Source organism: Zea mays, chromosome 3 (assembly GCF_902167145.1).
Source record: "Zea mays cultivar B73 chromosome 3, Zm-B73-REFERENCE-NAM-5.0, whole genome shotgun sequence".
In the NCBI taxonomy this organism is placed as follows: Eukaryota; Viridiplantae; Streptophyta; class Magnoliopsida; order Poales; family Poaceae; genus Zea; species Zea mays.
This window is the reverse complement of record NC_050098.1, coordinates 28,342,128-28,363,222: the sequence shown is the minus strand read 5'-3', so window position 1 is coordinate 28,363,222 and position 21,095 is coordinate 28,342,128. Positions and strand designations below refer to the sequence as shown.

The window sequence follows — 21,095 nt, the reverse complement described above, 5'->3', positions numbered from 1 at the left end:
TAACATGCTTTTTGTTTTCCTTGATTAGGAAGTCCTCTTGAGAGTCCAAGAGGTCATCCTTTTCATGGATGGCACTAATTAGCTCATTTAGTTTTTCCTTTTGTTCCATGTTAAGGTTGGAAAAAAGAACGCGCAAGTTATCCTCCTCATTGCTAGCATCATCCTCATCACTAGAGGTTTCATATTTAGTGGAGGATCTTGATTTTACCTTCTTCCTTTTTCCGTCCTTTGCCATGAGGCACTTGTGGCCGACGTTTGGGAAGAGGAGTCCCTTGGTGACGGCGATGTTGGCGGCGTCCTCGTCGGAGGAGGAGTCGGTGGAGCTCTCGTCGGAGTCCCACTCGCGGCACACGTGGGCATCGCCGCCCCTCTTCTTGTGGTACCTCTTCTTTTCTTTCCTCTTTCCCTTCTTGTCGTTATCCCTGTCACTGTCACTTGATAATGGACATTTAGCGATAAAGTGACCGGGCTTACCACACTTGTAGCAAACCTTCTTGGAACGGGATTTGTAATCCTTCCCCTTCCGTTGCTTGAAGATTTGGCGAAAGCTTTTGATGATTAAAGCCATCTCCTCATTGTCGAGCTTGGAGGCGTCAATTGGTTGTCTACTTGGTGTAGACTCCTCCTTCTTCTCCTCCGTCGCCTTAAATGCCACCGGTTGTGCTTCGGACGTGGAGGTTTCATCAAGCTCGTTGATCTTCTTGGAGCCCTTGATCATACATTCAAAGCTCACAAAATTCCCGATAACTTCCTCGGGGGTCATTTGAGTATATCTAGGATTACCACGAATTAATTGAACTTGAGTGGGGTTAAGGAAAATGAGTGATCTAAGAATAACCTTAACCACCTCGTGGTCATCCCACTTCTTGCTCCCGAGGTTGCGCACTTGGTTCACCAAAGTCTTGAGCCGGTTGTACATGTCTTGTGGCTCTTCCCCTTGGCGAAGTCGAAAGCGACCGAGCTCCCCCTCGATCGTTTCCCGCTTGGTGATCTTTGTTAGTTCATCACCCTCGTGCGCGGTCTTGAGGAGGTCCCAAATTTCCTTTGCATTCTTCAACCCTTGCACCTTGTTGTATTCCTCTCTATTTAGAGAGGCCAAGAGTATGGTTGTGGCTTGGGAGTTGAAGTGCTCGATTTGGGCCACCTCGTCCTCATCATAATCCTCATCCCCTACGGATGGTACCTGTGCTCCAAACTCAACAACATTCCATATACTTTTGTGGAGTGAGGTTAGATGAAATTTCATTAAATCACTCCACCTAGCATAATCTTCACCGTCAAAGGTTGGCGGTTTGCCTAATGGAACGGAAAGTAATGGACTATGTCTAGATGTACAAGGATAGTGTAAGGGGATCTTACTAAACTTCTTACGCTCTTGGCGTTTAGAAGTTACGGAGGGCGCATCGGAGCCGGAGGTCGATGTTGATGAAGTGTCGGTCTCGTAGTAGACCACTTTCCTCATTCTCTTGTGCTTGTCCCCACTCCGATGCGGCTTGTGGGAAGAAGATTTTTCCTTCTTCTCTTTGTGGTGAGAAGAAGATTTCTTCTCCTTCCCTTTGTTGGAGGAGCTCTTCTTCTTCTCCTTCCTCTTGGTGCGGGACTCTTCCGATGAAGTGCTCCCGTGGCTTGTAGTGGGCTTTTCGCCGGTCTCCATCTCCTTCTTGGCGTGATCTCCCGACATCACTTCGAGCGGTTAGGCTCTAATGAAGCACCAGGCTTTGATACCAATTGATAGTCGCCTAGAGGGGGGGTGAATAGGGCGAAACTGAAATTTACAAATATAAACACAACTACAAGCCGGGTTAGCGTTAGAAATGTAAACGAGTCCGCGAGAGAGGGCGCAAAACAAATCGCAAGCAAATGAAGAGTGTGACACACGGATTTGTTTTACCGAGGTTCGGTTCTCACAAACCTACTCCCCGTTGAGGAGGCCACAAAGGCCGGGTCTCTTTCAACCCTTCCCTCTCTCAAACGGTCCCTCGGACCGAGTGAGCTTCTCTTCTCAAATCAAAGCCGGGAATAAAACTTCCTCGCAAGGGCCACCACACAATTGGTGCCTCTTGCCTTGATTACAATTGAGTGTTGATCACAAGAGCAAGTGAGAAAGAAAAAGAAGCAATCCAAGCGCAAGAGCTCAAAGAACACGGCAAGTCTCTCTCGCTAATCACTAAAGCCTTTTGTGGGATTGGAGAGGATTTGATCTCTTTGGTGTGTCTAGAATTGAATGCCTAGCTCTTGTAAGTGGTTGAGAAGTGGAAAACTTGGATGCAATGAATGTGGGGGTGGTTGGGGTATTTATAGCCCCAACCACCAAACTTGACCGTTGGTGGAGGCTGTCTGTTCGATGGCGCACCGGACAGTCCGGTGCACACCGGACATGTCCGGTGCCCCCGCCACGTCATCACTGCCGTTGGATTCTGACCGTTGGAGCTCCTGACTTGTGGGCCCTCCTGGATGTCCGGTGCACACCGGACATGCACTGTTCCTTGTCCGGTGCGCCAGTATGGGCGCGCCTGACTTCTGCGCGCGCAGAGCGCGCATTAAATGCGTCGCAGGTAGCCGTTGGCGCCGAATAGCCGTTGCTCCGGAGTTGCACCGGACAGTCCGGTGCACACCGGACATGTCCGGTGAATTATAGCGGACTAGCCGTTGGCGATTCCCGAAGCCGGCGAGTTCCTGAGGCCGCTCTTCCTTGGCGCACCGGACACTGTCCAGTGTACACCGGACAGTCCGGTGAATTATAGCGGAGTCGCCTCTGGAAATTCCCGAAGGTGGCGAGTTTGCGTTGGAGTCCTCTGGTGCACCGGACATGTCCGGTGGTGCACCGGACACTGTCCGGTGGCACACCGGACAGTCCGGTGCGCCAGACCAGAGGTGCCTTCGGTTGACCCCTTTGCTCTTTTGTTGAATCCAACTCTTGGTCTTTTTATTGGCTGAGTGTGAACCTTTTACACCTGTATAATCTATACACTTGAGCAAACTAGTTAGTCCAATTGTTTGTGTTGGGCAATTCAACCACCAAAATTATTTAGGGACTAGGTGTAAGCCTAATTCCCTTTCAAATAGCATCAACATTAATATCTCTACATCTAGTACAAATGGCAACATGCTCAACAGTAGATGTAGATGGTTTGCAAACATTTAATTCGTCTATCTTAGATTTTAGCATGACATTTTCATCTCTAAGACAGGAAATTGAATCATTGCAAACATTTAAATCTTTAGCCTTAGCAATTAATTTATCATTCTCAATTTTAAGGCTAGAAATTGATTCATTCAATTTATCAATCTTAGCAATTAAATTAGCATTTTCATTTCTAAGATTGGCAATTGAATCATGGCAAACATTTTATTTCTCAACCTTAGCAATTAAACTAACATTCTCAGTTCTAAGGTTGGAAATAGTGTCATGGCAAATGCTAAGCTCTTTAGTCAAAATTTCATTTTTCTCTACTTCCTTAGCATAAGCATTCTTTACCTTAACATGCCTTTTGTTTTCCTTAATAAGGAATTCCTCTTGGCTATCCAAGAGTTTACCCTTCTCATGAATAGCACCTATTAATTCATTTAATTTTTCTTTTTGTTGCATGTTAAGGTTGGCAAAAAGACTAAGCAAGTTATCTTCATCATCACTAGAACTACCCTCATCACTAGATGTAGTATACTTGGGGGTGGTTCTAGCTTGTACCTTCTTTTTCTTGCCGTCCTTTGCCATGAAGCATTTGTGGCCGACGTTGGGGAAGAGAAGTCCCTTGTTGACGGCGATGTTGGCGGCGTCCTCATCGGAGGAGGAGTCGGTGGAGCTCATGTCGGAGTCCCATTCCCGACATACGTTGGCATCGCCGCCCTTCCTCTTGTAGTACTTCTTCTTTTCCTTCCTTTTTTCCCTCTTGTCGTTGCCCCTGTCACTGTCACTAGACATATGACATTTTGCAATAAAATGATCGGGCTTACCACACTTGATGATGAACGCCATCTCCTCGTTGTCGAGCTTGGAGGCGTCGATGGGGAGCCTACTTGATGTAGACTATTCTTTCTTCTCCCACGTTGCTTTGAATGCGACGGGTTGCACCTCGGGTGTGGAGGTGGCACCTTGCTCCAAGTTGACAATTTGTTTGGAGCCTTTGATCATTAATTCAAAGCTCACAAACTTTCCTATCACTTCCTCGGGAGACATTAACTTATATCGAGGATCACCACGAATTAATTGAACTTGAGTGGGATTACGAAAAACAAGTGATCTAATAATAACCTTGACCATTTCATGGTCATCCCACTTGGTGCTCCCGAGGTTGCGCACTTGATTCACCAAGGTCTTGAGCCGGTTGTACATGGCTCGTGGCTCCTCTCCTTGGTTGAGGACGAATCGACCGAGCTCCCCCTCGATCGTCTCCCGCTTGGTGATCTTGGTCACCTCATCCCCTTCGTGCGCGGTCTTTAGTACATCCCAAATCTCTTTGGCACTTTTTAGCCCTTGCACCTTATTATATTCCTCTCGACACAAGGAGGCGAGGAGTATAGTAGTTGCTTGGGAGTCAAAGTACCGGATTTGGGCGACCTCGTCCGAATCATATCCTTCATCCCCTACGGATGGTACCTGCGCTCCAAACTCAACAATATCCCATATGCTTGTGTGGAGTGAGGTTAGATGATGCCTCAGTTTATCACTCCACATATAATAATCTTCACCATAAAAAACCAATGGTTTGCCTAATGGGACGAAAAGTAAAGGAGTGTGTTTAGAAATACGAGGATAGCATAGGGGATCTTACTAAACTTCTTGCGCTCATGGCGCTTAGAAGTGATTGATGGCGCGTCGGAGCCGGATGTGGATGGCGACGAAGAATCGGTCTCGTAGTAGACCACTTTCTTCATCTTCTTCTTGTCGCCACTCCGGTGCGACTTGACGCGAGGAGGTGATTCCTCCCTTCCTTTGGCGCCAGACTCCCTTGATGGAGCCTTCCCATAGCTTGTGGTCGTTTCCATCTCCCTCTTGGCGGATCCTCCCGACATCACATCGAGTGGTTAGACTCTAAATGTAGGGCTTTGATACCAATTGAAAGTCACCTTGAGGGGGGTGGATAGGCGAAATCTGAAATTTATAACTTAATCCACAAACTACAAGCTGGGGTTAGCGTTTAGAGCGAATATCAAGTCCGAGAGAGGGAGGAAAACAAATAAATCAAGAAAATAAAGCGGATGACACGGTGATTTGTTTTAACGAGGTTCGGTTCCAAAGAACCTAGTCCCCGTTGACGTGGTCACAAAGACCGGGTCAATTTCAACCCTTTCCCTCTCTCAAACGGTCACCTAGACCGAGTGAGTTTTCTCCTTAATCAATCGGGTCACTTAGACCCTCACAAGGACCACCACACACTTGGTGTCTCTTGCTTTGATTACAAGTGTTTTGAGAACAAGAATGAGGAAGAAGAAAGCCAACCAAGCAACAAGAGCAACAAAGAAACACAAGAACGATCCTCTCACAAGTCGTAAAGACTAGAATTGATTTAGGGACTTTGATCGGATCGAAGACTTTGATTTGTGTCTTGGAGTGTTGTGTTTTGCTCTTGTATTGAATGGAGTGTGATGAATGCTTGGATGGTTGGAGTGGAGGTGGTTGGGGGTATTTATAGCCCTCAACCACCAATTCAACCGTTGGAGCAGGCTGCTGTCGATGGGCGTACCGGACAGTCCGGTGCGCCACCGGACACTGTCCGGTGCGTCAACCACGTCACCCAACCGTTAGGGTTTGACCGTTGGAGCTTTGTCTTCTTGTGGCACCGGACAGTCCGATGCCGCACCGGACAGGTACTGTGCACTGTCTGGTGCGCCTCTGGCAGCTGCTCTGACTTCTGTGCGAACTGTCCGCGCACTGTATCATTACAGGCGACCGTTGTAGCCGACTGTTGCGCTGGTAGCCGTTGCTCTGCTGGTGCACCGGACAGTCCGGTGAATTATAGCGGAGCGGCGTCCAAGAAACCCGAAGCTGAAGAGTTTAGAGTTATACGGCCTGGTGCACCGGACACTGTCCGGTGGTGCACCGGACAGTCCGGTGCACCAGACCAGGGCACACTTCGGTTTCTTTTGCTCCTTTATTTTTGAACCCTAACTTGATCTTTTATTGGTTTGTGTTGAACCTTTATACACCTGTAGAGTATATAATCTAGAGCAAACTAGTTAGTCCAATTATTTGTATTAGGCATTCAACCACCAAAATCATTATATGAAAAGGTCAGACCCTATTTTCCTTTCAAATAGGAAATGTGGATAAATTTTTAGAATAATAAGATCGATCCAATGTTTATCATTGTTGGAGTCTATTAAATTGGTGTATAGATATTTTTTGTTATCGTGAAAGTTTCTATAATATATTTTATAACGTTTCCAGTAAGAATTAGTGTGGAGGCTCTATTTGTTGGGTCTCAAATTAATAACAATATGCTACAAGAAATTCAGAAAAAATGTCGGCCAGGAACCAACATTCTTACTCTAATAGGTTGACGTTTTAACCGATGTACATTATTTGACGTACTTAAAAAATAAGGACGTCGGTCAGGCTAAAGCCGACGAACTTAAACTTAGGTATGTCGGCCCTAAGAAATCGACATTCTTAAGCAGATTAAGAACGTAAGGGTTGATGTTTTTATCTAGGTTGACATATTTTTCCTATTTTTCTGTAGTGGTAAGATGGTTTAATGCATTCCATTATGAAATCTATAACACTCCGCATGTTGTGTGAGTGTATTTTGGATTGTTGTTCTGTGGTGTGCTTTGGATTGCTCATATATACTATCCATCAGATACTGACATTGCATTTTAGATTACTCCGAGGCCATTTTAGATGAATAGTTGATGTATTATTTTTAAGGTTGTCATGTCAATATCTATCTAGAAAACCTTATCCAGAGTTTTATGCTCGACTATAAACTAGTTAAATGTTGAGGTGGATGAGAGAGGAGAAATTGGCAGTAAACTTACAACCAGCAAACTTACAGCGAGTTTCGACACAAGAACAATAAATTATGTGCGAGAGACAACTGAGTTATACATTAATAGTGAGCAACTAATCATTATACGAATGGGCTAAAAGGTGCTAGCTATAAAGATTCTTATAGTCAGCAGCTGGCTATTATTATTAAACTTGCTCTCATATGAAACTCTTTCATTTCTCTCTTCATTAAATTACATATCATTAGATGTTCCACGTGTGTTTTGGATTTGTCACATATTATTCACGAGATATTCGTATGAGTGATGACATCCTGTGAATACCACTAGTAGGAAAGTGTGGTGGGGTTTAATTTTTACAGGGGATTTCAGTTAGCAAACATAGTGATATTTATAGTGACAGTTTCTTAAGAAAACCATCACTAGAAATCCATAATTTATAGTGACAGTTTCCTTAAAGAACCGCGATTAAAAATCGATCTCTAATAGCGATTTTCTTAAAAACCGTCACTAGAAATCATTTTTATTCTAAAATTTTTAAGTTTTCTTAAATGACCTCGTATAAAAAACACCAACATAAAAGTTGTGATCTCTAAAAGTTATGAAATTTTGTAATTGACATCTTTTTTTATCTGGAATCGTTTCGGCTCTAAAAAATTACATCTAAATTTGTTAAATTTAAAATGTAAATTTTGCAAACTATCTCGGATGGGAAAAGTGTCAAAACCAAAGTTGTAGAACTTAAAAAGTTATGAAACTTTTTAGTCGACAACCTTTTCATTTGAATTTGTTTACAACCTTAAACAATCAATTTACACTCAGTTGATTATAATATGCGGCAATAAAATTGCAATATAGATAAGAAGTAAGTGATAGACAGAGTGGTAGAGGGAGTAATGTGAATGGGGGATATCGGTTCGCTTCCCACATCCACTTATTTTGTGCGAAAAATACCGTGACTTCGACGAAGACGGGTGGACGGTGGGGCCTTCTAATAAATTTTTTTTGCTATTTTTAAATTATTATTATGTTTCGTAGAAAATAATTTCACCGGCGGTTTTATTACCTCGATCGCTAGTAGGAATTGAATTTTACTAACGATTTTCTTAGCTCAACTGGCAGTAAAAATCGATTTTCACTAGCAGTTCTCAGTTATCCGTATGTAGAAAAAATTATTTCTACTGACCCTTAAAACTGATGGTTATAAAAATATCAGTATAAATAGGTTTACAACCGTCGATATAGAGCTTATGTGTACCAGTTTACTACAAACATAATCCAAATTAATTACGCGACGTTCTATTGCAGGAGCAAAAAACTGGTAGTATTTTCTTCAGTTTGAGTCAGATTGATGGCATGTTTGTTTGATTTTAATATATACTGTCTTCTATTAATTCTACAGTATTTTTATCTATATAAATTATAACTGCAGTAATCTAAAAAGCCAGTTTTAATTCGAAACGTTGGGTGTAGGCGTGTTAGCGTGTATCACAAAAGAGTGGTTTGACTCATAACTGTTACAACAAGCAGGCCACGATGGCGGCGCCCGACGGCTAGCCTGCTAGTAGCGCGGAGACGCAAGTGCTCCAACGGCGCGCGGCGCGGTTCTGGCCTGGCGCCACCACTCTGGGCTTGGCGCCGCAGAGGAAGGCGATGATGGCGTCGGAGCGCCTGACGAGGCGGTTGCAGAGGGCGCCGATGAGCATCCCGGCGACGGGCGCGACGAGATAGATCCAGACGGAGGTGTACCTGCCGAGCACGATGGCCGGGCCCAGGGTCCTGATCGGGTTCATCGAGCCTCCGGACACCGGCCTGGATGGATCGGATGCACAACTCGTACGTACAATAACTTGTTAATACAGCGGCAGTGTACGTGTGACACTTGCACTTTTGATCTGTGAACAAACAAACTGAAAGTTTATCGTCTTTTATATATTTTTTTCTTCTTTTTATTACCCGATGACGAGGCCCAGGGCGCCGACGGCGGCGCCGATGGCCAGCCCTCCTGCTGTCTGATTCTGCGTTTGCCATCAGCCAAAACATTATGAGCACGCGACGCGATGGACGCAACAAGTTAACTGAGAGAAAGGATGATAAGGACAGACGTACGGAGCCTCTGGCAGCGGTGGCGATGACGACCATGAGCAGCGCGGAGGCGACCAGCTCCAGCAGGAACGGCAGCCTCGTGTCGCCGCCGGCCATGGGGACGGTCCCGTAGAAGTGCTCCGCCCGCGGCTCCATGACGCCGTTCGCTGACAGGCAGGCGAGCAACGAGCCTGCCAGCTGCGCCGCCACGTAGAACGGCAGCTGCGGGCAGGAGGAGCTCACTATTACGCAGAGTACGTGACGTAGCCGAGGGCGCGGTGACGGTGGTCGATGCATGGATGGCCTGGGCTAGTAGTATACATAGATACGTCGTAGTACCTTGGTCCAGGAGAGGTAGCCGAATACGGTGAAGGTGACGGTGACGGCGGGGTTGAAGTGCGCGGGGCCGAGCCAGCAGAGCACGAAGACGACGGTGAGCGCGACGACGAGGCACACCATGGGGAACGTCAGCGTGCCGTGCATCTCCTGCATCAGCGCCGCCACCGCGGACCAGAACACCAGCAGGAACGACGCCACGCCCTCCACCATCAGCTACCCATGCATGCATCAAATAAAGCCGAATGAAAAGGAAATAAATAAACTAGATAGAGTTGTTCGACGACACGACGCAAGACCATCAGCTGCTACCCTAGTACTACCCTAGTTAATCTCTCAGTCTATATGGTCGTCGTCAACTAGACTATTATTATTGCGGATTTACTGTAGCTAGCTGCAGTGTGTTTATGTTCGGGAACTGTACCTCCCGTACGAAACGCCCGATGGCTAGGCCTCTGCTGCTCGCACCATCTGCAGCGGCGGGCTCCTGGTCATGGCAAGACCGCTCCAAGTCCTGCCCGTGCCCGCTCACCGCAGCGCCGTCGCCGGCGAGGTCTTTCTCCGCGGTACTATCCATCATCATCGCCGCCATTTCGCCGCTACTGCTGTGTGTCCTCTCCTCCTCCCTTGCCCTTGGTGAGCAATGAGCATGTATGCACGGATGACGGATCGTCCGAACCACTGTTAGTTTTTATAGGTAAGGGTACAGTCGGGAACAGAGCGGCAGCAGGAACGAAACGACCGTGCTTGTAGCACGGACGCACGGGGGGGCACACTCTTGGTGTGCAGGAACCGAATGATCGGCGGACGCGCTAGCCACGGGACCGAGAGCTGGCGCCGCATCCTTCGCGGTTGAGGCCTTGCACTGCACTGGATTGGAACTGAACGGATCACCCCCTGACACGGGCAGAGGAGGGCCCAATATGGCCCGATGTTGTTCAGGCAATACCTTAGTCCAGCCCAACAGGGAAAAATCGAAATCTCTAATCTTGCGTTACCTGCTGTAGTCAGGACTGGATGAAATAGTTGTGGCTCGATAATTCGCTCGACTCGGCTCAACTAGACTCGTTTTAATTTTGTAGTGAGCCTAGCTAGCATTCTAGCTGGTTCTCTAATGAGTCATCTCGGGTTAGCTCGTTAGCTAGCTCGCGAGCCAAACAAGCTAAGCCACAACTTAAGTTTTTCTAGTCATTGGTATCGCTCATCTCTCATAGTCTTAAATATTTGCATTATTGCATGGTTACATACCTACATTACATATTTAATATTTAATTATTGGTTATGGTTTTATGAACTTTGTTTCTAGCAGCATATGATGTTAGTGTTGTGCAATGAAATGTTACATGTTTATGGAATGGATGATAAATTGCTTTATAATGATGCTTGTTGCTATCTTATTATAATAAGGGTTTATAAATCTGTAAGTTAATACATATTTGGTTCTTTTATTTAATATTAAAAGTTAGAATCTAGGACGATGATATGATAATAATATTATAAAGGTTTTGGGTTTGTAGTATTAAACACTTAAAATATAATTTTTTAGTTATATATATTTATGTACATAGATCTTTGTATTTAGTTTTGTGGCTCGCGAGCCTAACAAGCTGGCTCGAGCTTCCTAACGAGTCGAGCCAGCTTTTTTGCTCGTTAGTATAACGAGCCGAGCCGATGGATCGTTACAGTAACGAGCCATAACGAGCCGAACTGGCAATGCTAGAAATGAGAGATAATACACAAATTACTAACTACTTGCAAAGTAATAAGTAAAGGTTGGAAGTAATAAGTAAAGGGTGGAGAGAATGACAGTCCGCACAAGAACATAGGGACATGTGCAACTTCGGACCTTCTCTGGTCAGGACTACGAACGGTTCAGCTCCAAGGCACGAACGATCCGCAGTACAAATGTACTAGACCAGTCCGAAGTGAACACACTTTGGACTGGGGCTGGAAACGAGCCGAGCCAGGCTCGGCTCGGTCAGGCTCGGTGTAATAGCGAGCCGAGCCAGTCTCGGCTCGGTCACTTCACGAGCTCGGTAACGAGGCTCGGCTCGGCTCGATATAGGCTCGCGAGCCAGCTCGGCTCGCGAGCCTGTACAGTCATTAGCTAAAATTTACAGTCATTAGCTAAAAGAGTAAAAGAGTAAAACAGCAAATTACAGTCATTAGCTAAAATTTGAAGCACAATATGTATCATTGTCTCACATTCAAAAGAGTAAAAGAGACCACACGTCCACAACAGCACTACAGCAGTGCCATACGCACAAAAGTATTATGCAAAATACAAATGGTGTCAGTGTCATTGATGCAAAAGACCACAGACCACAACACAAGTACACAACCACTCAGCCAGCATCTAAGAGAGTAAGAGACTAAGTCCAGTAGTGAGTAGTCCAGTCCATTGTCCTGTGTCCTCTCCTGACCAGTGACCAGACTCCAGAGCACCATGCGACAGCCATCCAAGGCTCCAAGCAGCAAGCAGCGAGTGACTGTCATGTCGACAAACGATAGTACCTGCAGCAAACAGCCAAACACAACACAAGAAAAAATGCTAAGCTTTGAGGGCTTTTTCAGTTTCATCTTTGCAGGTCCAATCATAGATAAAATATCACATGCTTAAACTATTTATTCATAGCGCATGATCTCTTACTAGTTGCTTTCCACCAAACTTTTTGGAAACCAAACATTCTCGACATCATCCTCACCATCTTGTTCCTGATAAAATACAAAGTTCAATTAAAGTGTTACATGAAAAGGACAAGTATAAGAAATAATAAAAGACCTTACCACATAAGTCATGCTTCCATCATGTGCACCTCGAATCCAGCTAGAGGAGCATATCAATGCCTCCACCATAGAAGGGCTTAGAGAACTACGGTAATCATCTAGAGTTCTACCTCCTGTGCTAAAAGTAGACTCCGAAGACACAGATGTTGCCGGTATAGTTAGGAATTTTTTTGCCATTTTGGACACCACCGGAAATCTATGTGAATTAACCTTCCACCAATGCAACAAATCAAATTCCTTGTTACTCAGACTCACATTAGTCTCCTCTAAATAGATTAGCGACTCGCTCTTTGATGGGTTAGATTGAGTTGAAGACAAGAATGACTGAAATTCACATGAAGCAGATGGCAAACTACATGATCTTTCAATACTCAAAGATGAGGAAGCATTAGATCTGTTTTGAGCATCTTTTGTCTCTCTATGCTGCACCTCAAAATCCTCATATAACTTTTTTAACTCGCAGCGAACATCATCTAACTCAAACACAACTAGGTCTCCATCAAATAGCTTCTCGAAGCACCACTCAATAAATCTCATCTTATACCTTGGATCAAGAATAGTAGCAATCACCATAACATTATTCTTTTCTTCCCAATACTTGTTAAACTTCTCTATCATTGCATTACCCATTTTCCTCAAATTCAAATTATTGGAAACCATTGCTGCCCTCAATGCGATTTTGATGTCAACAATGTGAGGATAGAATAAATTCGCAGTGGGATATGAAGAAGCAGACAATGCAGTGGTAACTTTAGCTAAAGATGCAAGAATTGGTTCAATTGCAACAAACAAATCACACTCTTCGGTTGTAGGTTCCCATTTATAGTTCAAATCTGCATCAGCATATGTTTGAATGGCTTCTTTATAAGCTACACTAGTATGCAACATCTTGTATGTTGAACTCCATCTAGTTGAAACATCAAGACTCAACCCTTCTCCTATTTTCAAAGCTAGAGATCTACAAATCTCAACAAACTTATGCAGGCGAGAAGGAGATTTCTTAATGTACTTCACAGTAGATCTTAGATTGCTTATCAAAGATTCCAATACTGCAGTTCTGTCCTTAACAACCAAATTAATTATGTGTGCACAACATCTGACATGGAAATATTTTGCAATAAAAGCAGTTCCTTGTCTAGCAGAAAATCTGGCCCTCAAACCTCGAATAGCACCATCATTGTTTGTGGCATTATCTAGAGTGATAGAAATAATTTTATCCTCTATTTTCCATGCAGCAACACATTCATATACTGCTTGTCCTATGACAGGGCCTTTGTGAGGGGGGTCTAACTCAAAAAATTTAGCACTCGACACTGCATTTTCCAATCACTATCTATGTAGTGTGCAACCAAACACATATATGATAAAGTTTGATTTGATGTCCATAAATCAGTGGTTAGAGAAATGTACTCCACACCTTTAAGGACCTTTGCCAGAGAACCTTTTTCAGACTCATACACCTTTAAACATTCAGCTCTTATGGTCTTCCTACCAATGAACTCATATGAAGGATTCAAATATCTCAAGACAATGTTAAACCAAGTATGCTCGACCATCCTAAATGGATACTCATGAACTATTATCATCTTAGCAATTAATTTTTAACTTGCTCATGATTATAATCTTTAGGAGAAGTGATAGGAGGGAGGCCAGATCTAGATTCACTTGTCGTTGATGGAGCAGAGTTTAGAAGAGATTGATCCAACTTCTGTGCCACATGCTTCAAATACCCATCACAAATTTTCATGTGTCTTGACAAATGAGATGTTGTTGATCCTTGTATGTAAGAATATAGCTTCTTACAATAGTTGCATTTTGCCTTTGATATCATCTTCCCCTTCTCAGATGGATCTGACACATTCACCTTAGTAAAGACATCCCAAACTTTAGATTTCCCCTTTTGCCCAGTTCAACAGTCTTCACCTTCTTGCGCCTTCTTTTGACCCCCCTTTTTACTTTTGCTATCATCAAATTCATCAATTGTGACATTGTCCGCATCACCAATTTTTCCACCTAGCACTGTCAGTTCATCTTCAGACATGTCATCCCTCTTGTCAAATGAATTACTTTCTGAATCAGTCCCCTTCCCTTCTACAGCTGACTCCATCACTTACAAATCTGCAGGCTACAATCAGTAAAAATAAATCCCTCATGAGTCATGATGCTTGAGTTTGAATTTTGACTGATAAGCAGAATATCAAGATGTAGTATAAGCATTTACAAACAGTGTAACACTGCCTATGGATGAAAACCTGTACCGTGCATAATAGAGAAAACCTTTTTTCACATCTACCAGGCATATTTTGCAATTTTGCTGTCTCTTTCTACCAGGCATAACAGAGCAAACCTGTAGCCTGTAGGCTGTAGCTGTAGTCTCCAGACCTGTTCCTGACTTCCTGCCTCCTGGTCGCGCGACCTGGACTCCTGGCTCCTAGGCAGTGGGCTCCTCCGCTCCTGCCTCCTCTTGGTGCCGCGGTGGGCACTGCTGGACGCTGCTGGATGGGAGAAGGGAGGACCGGACCGGAGGACGGCAGAGGACCACTGGTGGCTGCTGGCTGCTGCCGCGATGGGCGGCTGGGCGCTGCTGGACGCCTGGACTAGATCGCTGGGCGCTGGTGGCCAATGGCGCCGCTGTGGCGGTGTGCAGGAGCAGGACTGCAGGCGACCAGGCGTTGACCGAGCGAGTAGTGCAGCGACTCAGCGAAGTAGGCTTCCTCCTAGACTCGGGCCGTCTAGGGTTTGCTCTTCTTGGGCCTCTGGTAAGTTGGTTGGGCCGAGCCTCGAGCCGGCTCGCGAGCCTCACCGAGCCAGCTCGGCTCGGCTCAGTAGTGTAGCGAGCCACGGAATTAGGCTCGTTTAGGCTCGCGAGCCTCACCGAGCCGAGCCGAGTCTGCTCGAGCCCGAGCTGGCTCACGAGCCTCGAGCTGTTTTTCCAGCCCTACTTTGGACCCCTCCGGATGGATCGCGGACGGTCTGGCCCAGACGGTCCGCCGACCCCAAAACTTAGCCACTTTTCAAATATGCTTTTGAAAAGATTTTATCTCTCGAAATCGGAAGCGTTGTTAGTTCTCATGCAAATGCAACTACTAGATGCTCTATGAGGCACTAAGTTTTACACAGATCAAAGTCATTGACCCGTCTTTATAGTACGGCTATCTAGCCTACTAATCCGGTCAATTCCTTCTCTAAACTCCGGTGACTAGCAAAAAAACAAAACCTATGTTATACTGCATTCCCCTGATCCACAACCAATGCTTATAAGTCTCCAAGACTTTTTGTTCTCTGTGGTCCAACCTGCATTCTTATTTTCCCAAGAATTGTTAGTCCACAATTGATTGTTATTAATTACCAAAAAATCACTAAGGGGCCTAGATGATTCACACCTGCTCCCAACTCCTGCATCCACCAAGGCGTAGAGCCGTGCATGCGAAATGAGCCGCAGTCCGCCTTCGCCCTCCGCTCAGTGAATTCGGGCATTCGGCCACCCGCCATCCCTTGTCCGTCTTCGGCTCGGCCACCCGCCTCCGTCGAAGAGCCGGCACGGCGCCGGCCATCGAGGATCGCTTATCGCATGTTTTGCTTCCTTCTGCCCCGTCGGCATCGCACCGAGCAGAATGAGCCGCCATGAGCAAAGCTCCGTCTGACCATGCTCATCAGACCCACCCCACCCCCGCCCCAAGCCCCCGTCGAGCTCCGTGGCTCGTTGAATGTCGGCTCCACCCTTGGCTGCTGGGCGCTGGACGAGCCCACCACTCCGCCCCACGCCCTGCCCTCTGCGACTCTGCTCAGGTGGAGTTTCTTGTCCCCAGATTAGGTATAATTTTACTAAAATTTGCAAATTTTGAATTAGATTATTTTGAGACATGTAAAGCTTAGTACTTAATCATTGGCTAAGCTTGTAATGAACCTAAATTTGGCTATGTCTTACTAATTTGCATCTCAGACATAAAACAATTGGTTTCTATTCATGTTGTTAGAGCAACACCTTAATTTTGGCGTGTCCTCTGCCATCGACCCCTGCGCATGCGCCACTCGCTTTGGTGCTCCCCGAGTTCTTGTCCGGTCAAACCAGAAGCCGTTCTCTCGTTCATCGGTTCAGGTGTGAGTCTGCCGCCGACCACAGCTCACCCTTGACTTGAGGTGTTCAGCTGTTGGCACGCACGCACTACGCAGTGCGGTCTGATACGGCGATGCAGTAGTGCTAACCTTGTCGTTGCCGTTTTATAGAAAGATAATAAAGAGCAGTACAGTTGCTGCGACGGCGATGCTTGAGAGCACAAAAGCGTTTCCGTCACGTCCGAAGGAACCTTTTTATTGGTTCCGTTTTAGTTTTGTTGAGAGGTGCAGACGTGCAGGTGTGACCGTGTGACGTAGCAGCCTTCCTACCGAAGCCGTCTGCGTGTCCGATTGCTGTCGGGCACCGGGACGTTCGCCAACGGAAAATACACCGCATGCTGCTGCTGAACTGTACACCCCCACTATTCAGATTCAGACGATGGAGGTGGAACGAGGCGTGCAGAAGCAGAAGCTCCGCCTCCGCACGCGAGAGCCCCCACGCCCCCCGTCGACGTCCGACCATCCGGTGGATAAGATCGGTACACCCCCACCACACGATCTCCCTTTGGCACGGAAAGAAAACAAATCTGCGATGGCCGATCTCTCGCGCGTGTGGTCAGATTAGCAATGAAATGGTCACCAGCCTCATGATCACAACCTATATAAAAAAAAAGGCCCCGACAATGAGACAAAAGCTTTAATTTCCCAACAGACACACAACGAAAAATATGAAATTTCAGAATTTTGTTTGTTCAGCCAGCGAGCTAAAAGCCTGGAACAATGGTTGTCCTGGTGGTCAATTCCAAATGATCCGCGCATGGAGCATGAAACACGGCTCCCAACTTTCAGAATCGTTTACACGAGAAGCAAAGCACAGCCACAACTGTGAGAGAGAGAGAGAGAGAGAGAGAGAGAGAGAGAGAGTCTGCGAAAAAAAGGGAGAACCACCATGGCAAACAGCGCGACCAGTTAGAAATCAGAGGGGTCGCAGTCAGGGGACGGACCGGACCCGAAACGACAAGGCTAGGCTATTGTTGATTTGCTTGTCACACAAAAAGGAAATGCAATCAGTGAACAGAAAAAGTGTACAAGTCTGAAACAGCAGAGAGGCTTTTTTTCAGACATGAGGAATGGGATCCTTTGCTTTATGTACAATCCATTCCCCACAGGAAATGTCTTTTTCTTTTCTCTCTTATCTCTCTCTCTCTCTCTTTTGCTGCCTGTTTTCATTTGATAAACATGCACAACAAAACCTTGGGAAGGGGAAACTTACAACGAGAAGAAAATCATACCTCTTTTCTTCATATAACGAGAACACAAGATTGGCGAGTGAAAGGGGGGAAAAGGAGTTCTACGTCAAGAGCTTAGTATACGACGGCATAGACCGGTCACTCGGTCCTGTCAAGGCCTGGACCGGCATCACCAGAAATCTCATTATTCTTGGACTATCTTCTATCTCCATTGCAAAATAAGGGGGGTGGGGCACCCGCCACCTGGATGCAGTTTCAGGCGAAGGAGGCCCGACGCTGCAAGTGCCTCAGGCTCTGCTCCATGCTCACCTTCACCATCTCAGCAAGCATCTTCTTGGCTTTGCCGCCGCGGTCTTCGCCATCTATCTGGGAGGCAATGTTGGTCACGATGTTTTCCAGCGTGTCTGCCGGCAGCTTTGGTCTCGAGTACGGCGAGTTCCGCAGCAGGTCAAGAAGGACGTGGGCCTTCATCCGGGACTTGGGCGTGCCGTGGACCGTAAGCTCGAGAAGACCAGGAATCGCCCCTTCGTTCAGGATGAGGTCCCTATACCTGCTGCGGTCGCTCTCGCACATTGTCAGGAGCGCTCCCACGGCGTGTTCTCTGCCCTGAAGGGAGCCCTCCTCAAGCACCTCTACGACGGCGAGCACTGCGCCTTCCTCGGATGTCAAGGCCACCCGACACTGGTCAAAAGCGAGCAACGACTCGAGGAGAGCACAGCATTTGTCGGCTGTCTTGGAGGACCTCTTGCCACCCTTCAGTAGCTCTATTAAAGGGGGGATCGGCTGGGCGGAAAGGATAGCTTGAAGGTTGTCTGCGATTGTGGAGAGGTTGTACAGGGCCATCACAGCATCATTCTTGGCTTGGGGATTCCCTCCTTTGAGGACTTCCACAAGTAGAGGGATTGCTCCTGAGGCACTTATGACAGGCTTAGTGGTGGATGAGGCTGAAAGTGTAAGGAGAGCAGCAGTTGCGTACTCCTGCAAATTTGGATCGCTTGATCGCAAATAACCAAGCAGGGGCTCAAGTGCACCAGCATCCACTATCTTGGTTTTATTTCTGCATAGATGCAACAAACAATAACTTAGGAACTATTTGCATCATAATTAGTCCGCAACAAACCAAAATATTCAAGCAAAGATTACAATACTCATCACACTAGGTCAGCTACTCCAAATTGTACATAAATTTAAGGCTTTACAACGACATAGTTCACTGATGGCATCCAAGTATGAACTTAGGCCAAGATTCAGACAAAGCCACAGTGACAATACATTTTACTGAATTCCAAGTATTATACAACGATGTTAGGTGTCGTTTGGTTCACATATTGGTAACGTAATGAGTAACCGATAACGTTAAATCATGTTTGTTTAACTCCAACCGTAATCGACACCACACTACAAATGCATACCGCCTTATTCAAATTTGTTACCGCCAGTATTCGAGTGTGAATCATTACCATTACCATTTACGTTACATTTCATGAACCAAACGACACCTACTTCTTTATGTCTAGTTTCAATATCTGGAACAAGTAGCATAAATATAAGATATGGGCACCTAAATTATGTAATTGCCCATACACGTAAAGAGGAGAGGAACTTGAGGCCCTAAATATAGCTCCCATACCACATCTGAACTAAGCTAGGCCAGAAGGCAGTATAACGGCTAAGAGGGATGTTCCTTACTTCCATTTACGGACTATTTAGACAAGAACTTGGCACTCCGAACTACTGGAACAGTTGATTCCACAACAAGAACTGAACAGAAGCCATCAGTCTTGGCAAAGGATTGGCTGAACACAACAGGTGCCCGATTCACCATTACTCTAAAGTCCCCATCCTTGTTTTGGTTCTAGTAGAGCAAAGGGGAAGGGGGCAGATAAAGGCAAAAATTCTGGTACATATCACCGCACCTGTCTAACTTCACCTTTAGGTACAGCCACAAGTTGGTACGAGTCCTGGAGGAACGTGAGGTCAACATTGTTGGATATGTACCGAGACAATTAGGTCACGGTATGGGCACAAAATTTCTAAAGGAGGTACTGGATAACTGTATCTTGGCGGCACCCGGCCGTTGAAAAGAGGGCAGAGATATTAGGCAGACCAAGAAACTCTACAACATAGGAATGCTTTCCAATTCCCTGGTGTTAGATTTTTCTCAGAAGCAGCCAACCAACCAGGGAAAGGTTGGTTGGCAGCCTTCGGTCAGCTTCAAAATGAGACCAACTGACTCTTGTAGTCTTGTGACTGCCATTTTTCCAAGAAATTTATACCACAGACCGGGAACCCCAGATTGGTTGATGGGTCATCGGAACAAAATCTCTGGTGCTACCAGGTAGCTAATCTGCTCTGCGGTTGCTGAGCGTCTCAGAAAAGCAACAGGGTACCTTGCTTTGCTGCTAGGTGACGATGACACCGGTTCGAAATTGGATGCGTTGTTATCCTATCAAGCAGGTTTCTCACTAAGTTGCTAACAAAAACGAATGGCAGGTCTTCAGTTTACATCATAAACAAAATAGGTACTAGGCATTAGCAGGATTGAACATCAACGGCGGGTCGATCATGACTGTGCGACCTTGTAGATTTTTGCACGGATTCTTTTTTTTAATGGTATAACCCCCCCCCCCCCCCCCCCCCTAAAAAAAAAGAAAGTCATCGGGTTAATAAGCTGCCACGACTTTAAAAAAAATGGAAGAGGAACATAGCAAAATCAGTTGTTCCATAGGTGCGGATTTTTATAAAATTGTAAAATATAGGTCGATGGCTCGATGCTGCGAAGAGACGACAGAGACTGCAACTTTTATCATGGATCGCCGGGTCGTTGGGGGGTATTTACCGAATTTGGTGTACGACATAATAATACTTTCGAAAAAAAAATCAATAAAGCGATTCACCCCGAAAGCAGCAAGGCCTTATCGAGTTTAGCAGAGGAGGCTGTGTAGATTTTCTAGTACTATTTTTTTTTCTCTGTCAGGGAGAAAAAAACAACCAGAAGACGAGGAGAGGGTTTGCTTCACCCACTACTACGCACCTCTCGTCCCGGACGGCGAGGTTGAGCAGCGCGAGGAGCGCGGCCTCCCCGGCCTCGGGCGCGGCGGAGCGGAGCATAGCGACGAGCGGGTCGACGGCGGCGGCGAGCTTGCGGCGGTGCCTCGCTGACGCCCGGGTGAGGCGGCGCACCTCGCGGGCGGCGTCCACCTCGCCAGCGCGCACCCGGTCGACGAGCGCCCGCAGCGCCGCCGCCTCGGACGGGCGCTCCCCCGCCGGCGCCGCCGGCGAGACGGGGGACGCATCCCCCGACGAGCACGCCTCCGGCGACTCCATCTCCGTCGGTCCTCGCTTGCCGCGCGCTATCTCTCCGCCCGCGCGCGTGTGTCTGAGAGATGGAGAGAGCGCGAGCAGGCGAGAGAGAGAGAGAAAGAGAGACGGGGAGGATGTGGGGGCAACAGCGCTGCTTCTTATTGCCGTCAGGACAGGACAGGGCAGGGCGGAGTCGAGTGGCGACTGGCCACCGGGAGGGGAGGTAACTGACGGCGACGGCCGTTAGCTGCGTCGCGTCTTCCTAAACCCCGTTCCGTTCCCCTTGGGTGCGTGTTTTCTTTATTTTCCCGCTATCTACAGCGGATCTAC

At 46.6% G+C, this 21,095-nt stretch overlaps 2 protein-coding genes across 4 annotated transcripts; both read right to left on the bottom strand.

Annotated features, from left to right (window-relative positions):
• Nucleotides 1-8,218: 8,218 nt before the first annotated feature.
• LOC100282312 (uncharacterized) lies at nucleotides 8,219-10,029 on the bottom strand. Of its 2 annotated transcripts, NM_001368045.1 has the most exons (5): nucleotides 9,794-10,018; nucleotides 9,373-9,585; nucleotides 9,058-9,255; nucleotides 8,905-8,966; nucleotides 8,226-8,760 (listed from the first exon to the last, which is right to left on the bottom strand). In NM_001368045.1, exons 1-5 carry the CDS (start codon nucleotides 9,959-9,961, stop codon nucleotides 8,502-8,504), a joined length of 900 nt encoding a protein of 299 aa, NP_001354974.1. In that variant the 5' UTR covers nucleotides 9,962-10,018; the 3' UTR covers nucleotides 8,226-8,501. The 2 variants fall into 2 exon arrangements, with proteins under 2 accessions (XP_035821740.1, NP_001354974.1); XM_035965847.1 differs by having other exon boundaries at nucleotides 8,219-9,255; nucleotides 9,794-10,029.
• Nucleotides 10,030-11,575: 1,546 nt separating this feature from the next.
• Nucleotides 11,576-20,890, bottom strand: LOC103649890 (zinc finger BED domain-containing protein RICESLEEPER 2). Of its 2 annotated transcripts, XM_035966166.1 has the most exons (4): nucleotides 20,497-20,871; nucleotides 12,157-16,870; nucleotides 12,020-12,084; nucleotides 11,576-11,883 (listed from the first exon to the last, which is right to left on the bottom strand). In XM_035966166.1, coding segments are annotated over exons 2-4 (954 nt in total). In that variant the 5' UTR covers nucleotides 13,045-16,870; nucleotides 20,497-20,871; the 3' UTR covers nucleotides 11,576-11,882. The 2 variants fall into 2 exon arrangements, with proteins under 2 accessions (XP_035822059.1, XP_020405730.1); XM_020550141.3 differs by lacking the exons at nucleotides 11,576-11,883; nucleotides 12,020-12,084; nucleotides 12,157-16,870 and adding an exon at nucleotides 17,275-18,519 and having other exon boundaries at nucleotides 20,497-20,890.
• Between the last annotated feature and the right edge of the window lie 205 nt (nucleotides 20,891-21,095).

Coding starts and splice junctions, on each gene's coding strand:
- LOC103649890 (XM_020550141.3), bottom strand. CDS start 20,789: ATGGAGTCGCCGGAGGCGTGCTCGTCGGGGGATGCGTCCCCCGTCTCG. Junction 18,520..20,496: donor CTCGCCGTCCGGGACGAGAG/GTGCGTAGTAGT, acceptor GCATCTATGCAG/AAATAAAACCAAGATAGTGG.
- LOC100282312 (XM_035965847.1), bottom strand. CDS start 9,961: ATGGCGGCGATGATGATGGATAGTACCGCGGAGAAAGACCTCGCCGGC. Junction 9,586..9,793: donor TCGGGCGTTTCGTACGGGAG/GTACAGTTCCCG, acceptor ATGCATGGGTAG/CTGATGGTGGAGGGCGTGGC. Junction 9,256..9,372: donor GCTACCTCTCCTGGACCAAG/GTACTACGACGT, acceptor TCCTGCCCGCAG/CTGCCGTTCTACGTGGCGGC.